The sequence below is a fragment of the Trachymyrmex cornetzi genome, unplaced genomic scaffold (genome assembly GCF_001594075.2).
Source record: "Trachymyrmex cornetzi isolate Tcor2-1 unplaced genomic scaffold, Tcor1.1 scaffold545, whole genome shotgun sequence".
Classification (NCBI taxonomy): domain Eukaryota; kingdom Metazoa; phylum Arthropoda; class Insecta; order Hymenoptera; family Formicidae; genus Trachymyrmex; species Trachymyrmex cornetzi.
This window is the reverse complement of record NW_017299856.1, coordinates 139666-141631: the sequence shown is the minus strand read 5'-3', so window position 1 is coordinate 141631 and position 1966 is coordinate 139666. Positions and strand designations below refer to the sequence as shown.

General features: G+C 30.2%; 1 protein-coding gene across 1 annotated transcript in view; it reads left to right on the top strand.

Annotated features, from left to right (window-relative positions):
- The window catches only part of LOC108765811 (uncharacterized), a 2518-nt gene extending 941 nt beyond the window's left edge, over window positions 1-1577 (top strand). Inside the window, exons 3-4 of the mRNA XM_018514657.1 lie at window positions 306-642; window positions 789-1577. Of these exons, the coding sequence (XP_018370159.1) occupies window positions 306-642; window positions 789-1484 (1033 nt within the window). The 3' untranslated portion in view covers window positions 1485-1577. The remainder of the gene's footprint in view (window positions 1-305; window positions 643-788) is intronic.
- The last annotated feature ends 389 nt before the right edge of the window (window positions 1578-1966 follow it).

Below are 1966 nucleotides of genomic sequence, written 5' to 3'. Positions count from 1 at the left end.
TGTGTATTCCGGTATATCCGATTTCTGATAGGTTGAAATTATGTTATTTCTATCATTGCCTCGCATTGGGTTTTGGGCTTAATAATGTTCAGATATAAAAAATCTATGAATACAATTTGAATAATTTTCTTAGCTACATGTGTTACTATAATATTATTGACTTGAATTGAATAAACATTTGCAGATGAAAATCAATGTAACGTAGAAATATGTGGTACAGAAAATATTGGCAATACTAATAATGATTATAACAAATGTAAAACATCAAAAACTCATAAAATATATAAACAATATTTTGCAATCAGAAAAACGTTAAAATCAATGAAAACAAAATTAAAATACGTTAATGTTTTGAAAAAGAAATTCCGAAAATATCACACTTTGCAAAAAAATTTGGAAAAAGTATTCAATCAAGATCAAAGAGAATGTATTATATACGAATCACACGAAGGACGAGCATGGTCAGCAAATACAGGTACGAAAGCATTGAGGTTTTATGTGTCTTGTGGACAGAAGGGCTATGAAGAGTTACTTCGACAACATTTACCCTATCCCAGTATTCGAACATTACAAAATCGCGTACAAGGCTTTAAATTTAAGCCAGGTATTTTTGAAGACATTTTCAAATTGCTTGAAATAGAAGTTAGTATTAACATAAAATATAATTAGCATGATGTTTTTTTGCCAAATATTTTATTAATATTAAATATTTTTAATTTAAAATGGTTTCTTATATAATATAGGATTCAATTTCAGATATCTGTGTTTAATATAGGATTCAATTTCAGATATCTGTGTTTAAACCTGAGGAGAAACATGCGGTACTGTTAATAGACGAGATGTCTATAAAACCCGGTGTACAATTCGATAATTCTATAGGTTTAGTTGTAGGTAAACCCACAATGAAATTGTCGGGTGGATTTGACAGTTCAAAAGGACTAGCTACACATGGTCTCGTTTTTATGTTGTGCGGTATCAGTACTAAGTGGAAACAAATCTTTGCATACGAGTATACTGCTAATTCATTTTGTAACCAAGAAATGTGTAATAAAATTAGAACAATTGTTCAAAAGGCACATGATATTGAATTAAAAATTACAGCTGTTATTTCCGATATGGGAGTCCAAAACAGGAGTTGGTGGAAGTTGATGAACATCACAGCCGGTAGATTTAGTACGATCACTAATTATATTCAACATCCATGTAATGATACAGACAAATTGTATATTATGCCAGATTCCGTCCATGTTTATAAAAACGTTGCATGCTCGTTAAGAAAGCATAAATTTTATTTAAATCAAAAACTGGTTACAAAGTACAATTTACAACATAACGAAATTTGCATGACACCTATCTATGAAGTATTTAAGATAGATGAAAAAGATACATTAAAGTTATGTCCACGTCTTAAAGAAAACGTTTTAAATCCGTTTCATTTCGATAGGTACTATGAATGTGGCTTTAAGCGTCGCATTATTAAATGATAATGTTGCGGCAGCTATTACTTTTCATATAACGAAGAAAAATATTGATAAGAAGCATACGACTACTGCCTGGTTTATTTCTTTAATGCATAAATGGTTCAAACTCATGACAAGTCGCTATGAAAAGCTTGCATTGTCTTATTATAATATGAGTATATACAACGAAAGCATTACTTTTCTCCAGGAATTTATAGAAATAATTACCGGAATCACGGTCGACGATAACAATTGGAAACCGTTCCAAACTGGGTTATTACTTTGCACGAAAACTGTTCTAGATTTACAAGCTCAATTTTTAAGTAATCATAACTTCAGATATTTATTATTTGAAAACTGCTCTAGATTTACAAGCTCAATTTTTAAGTAATCATAACTTCAGATATTTATTATTAGGAAGGTTTACTCAGGACGCTTTGGAAAATCTTTTTTCTATGATTCGAGGAAGAAAAGCTGTTCCAGATGCACGTGAATTTAAACAAACA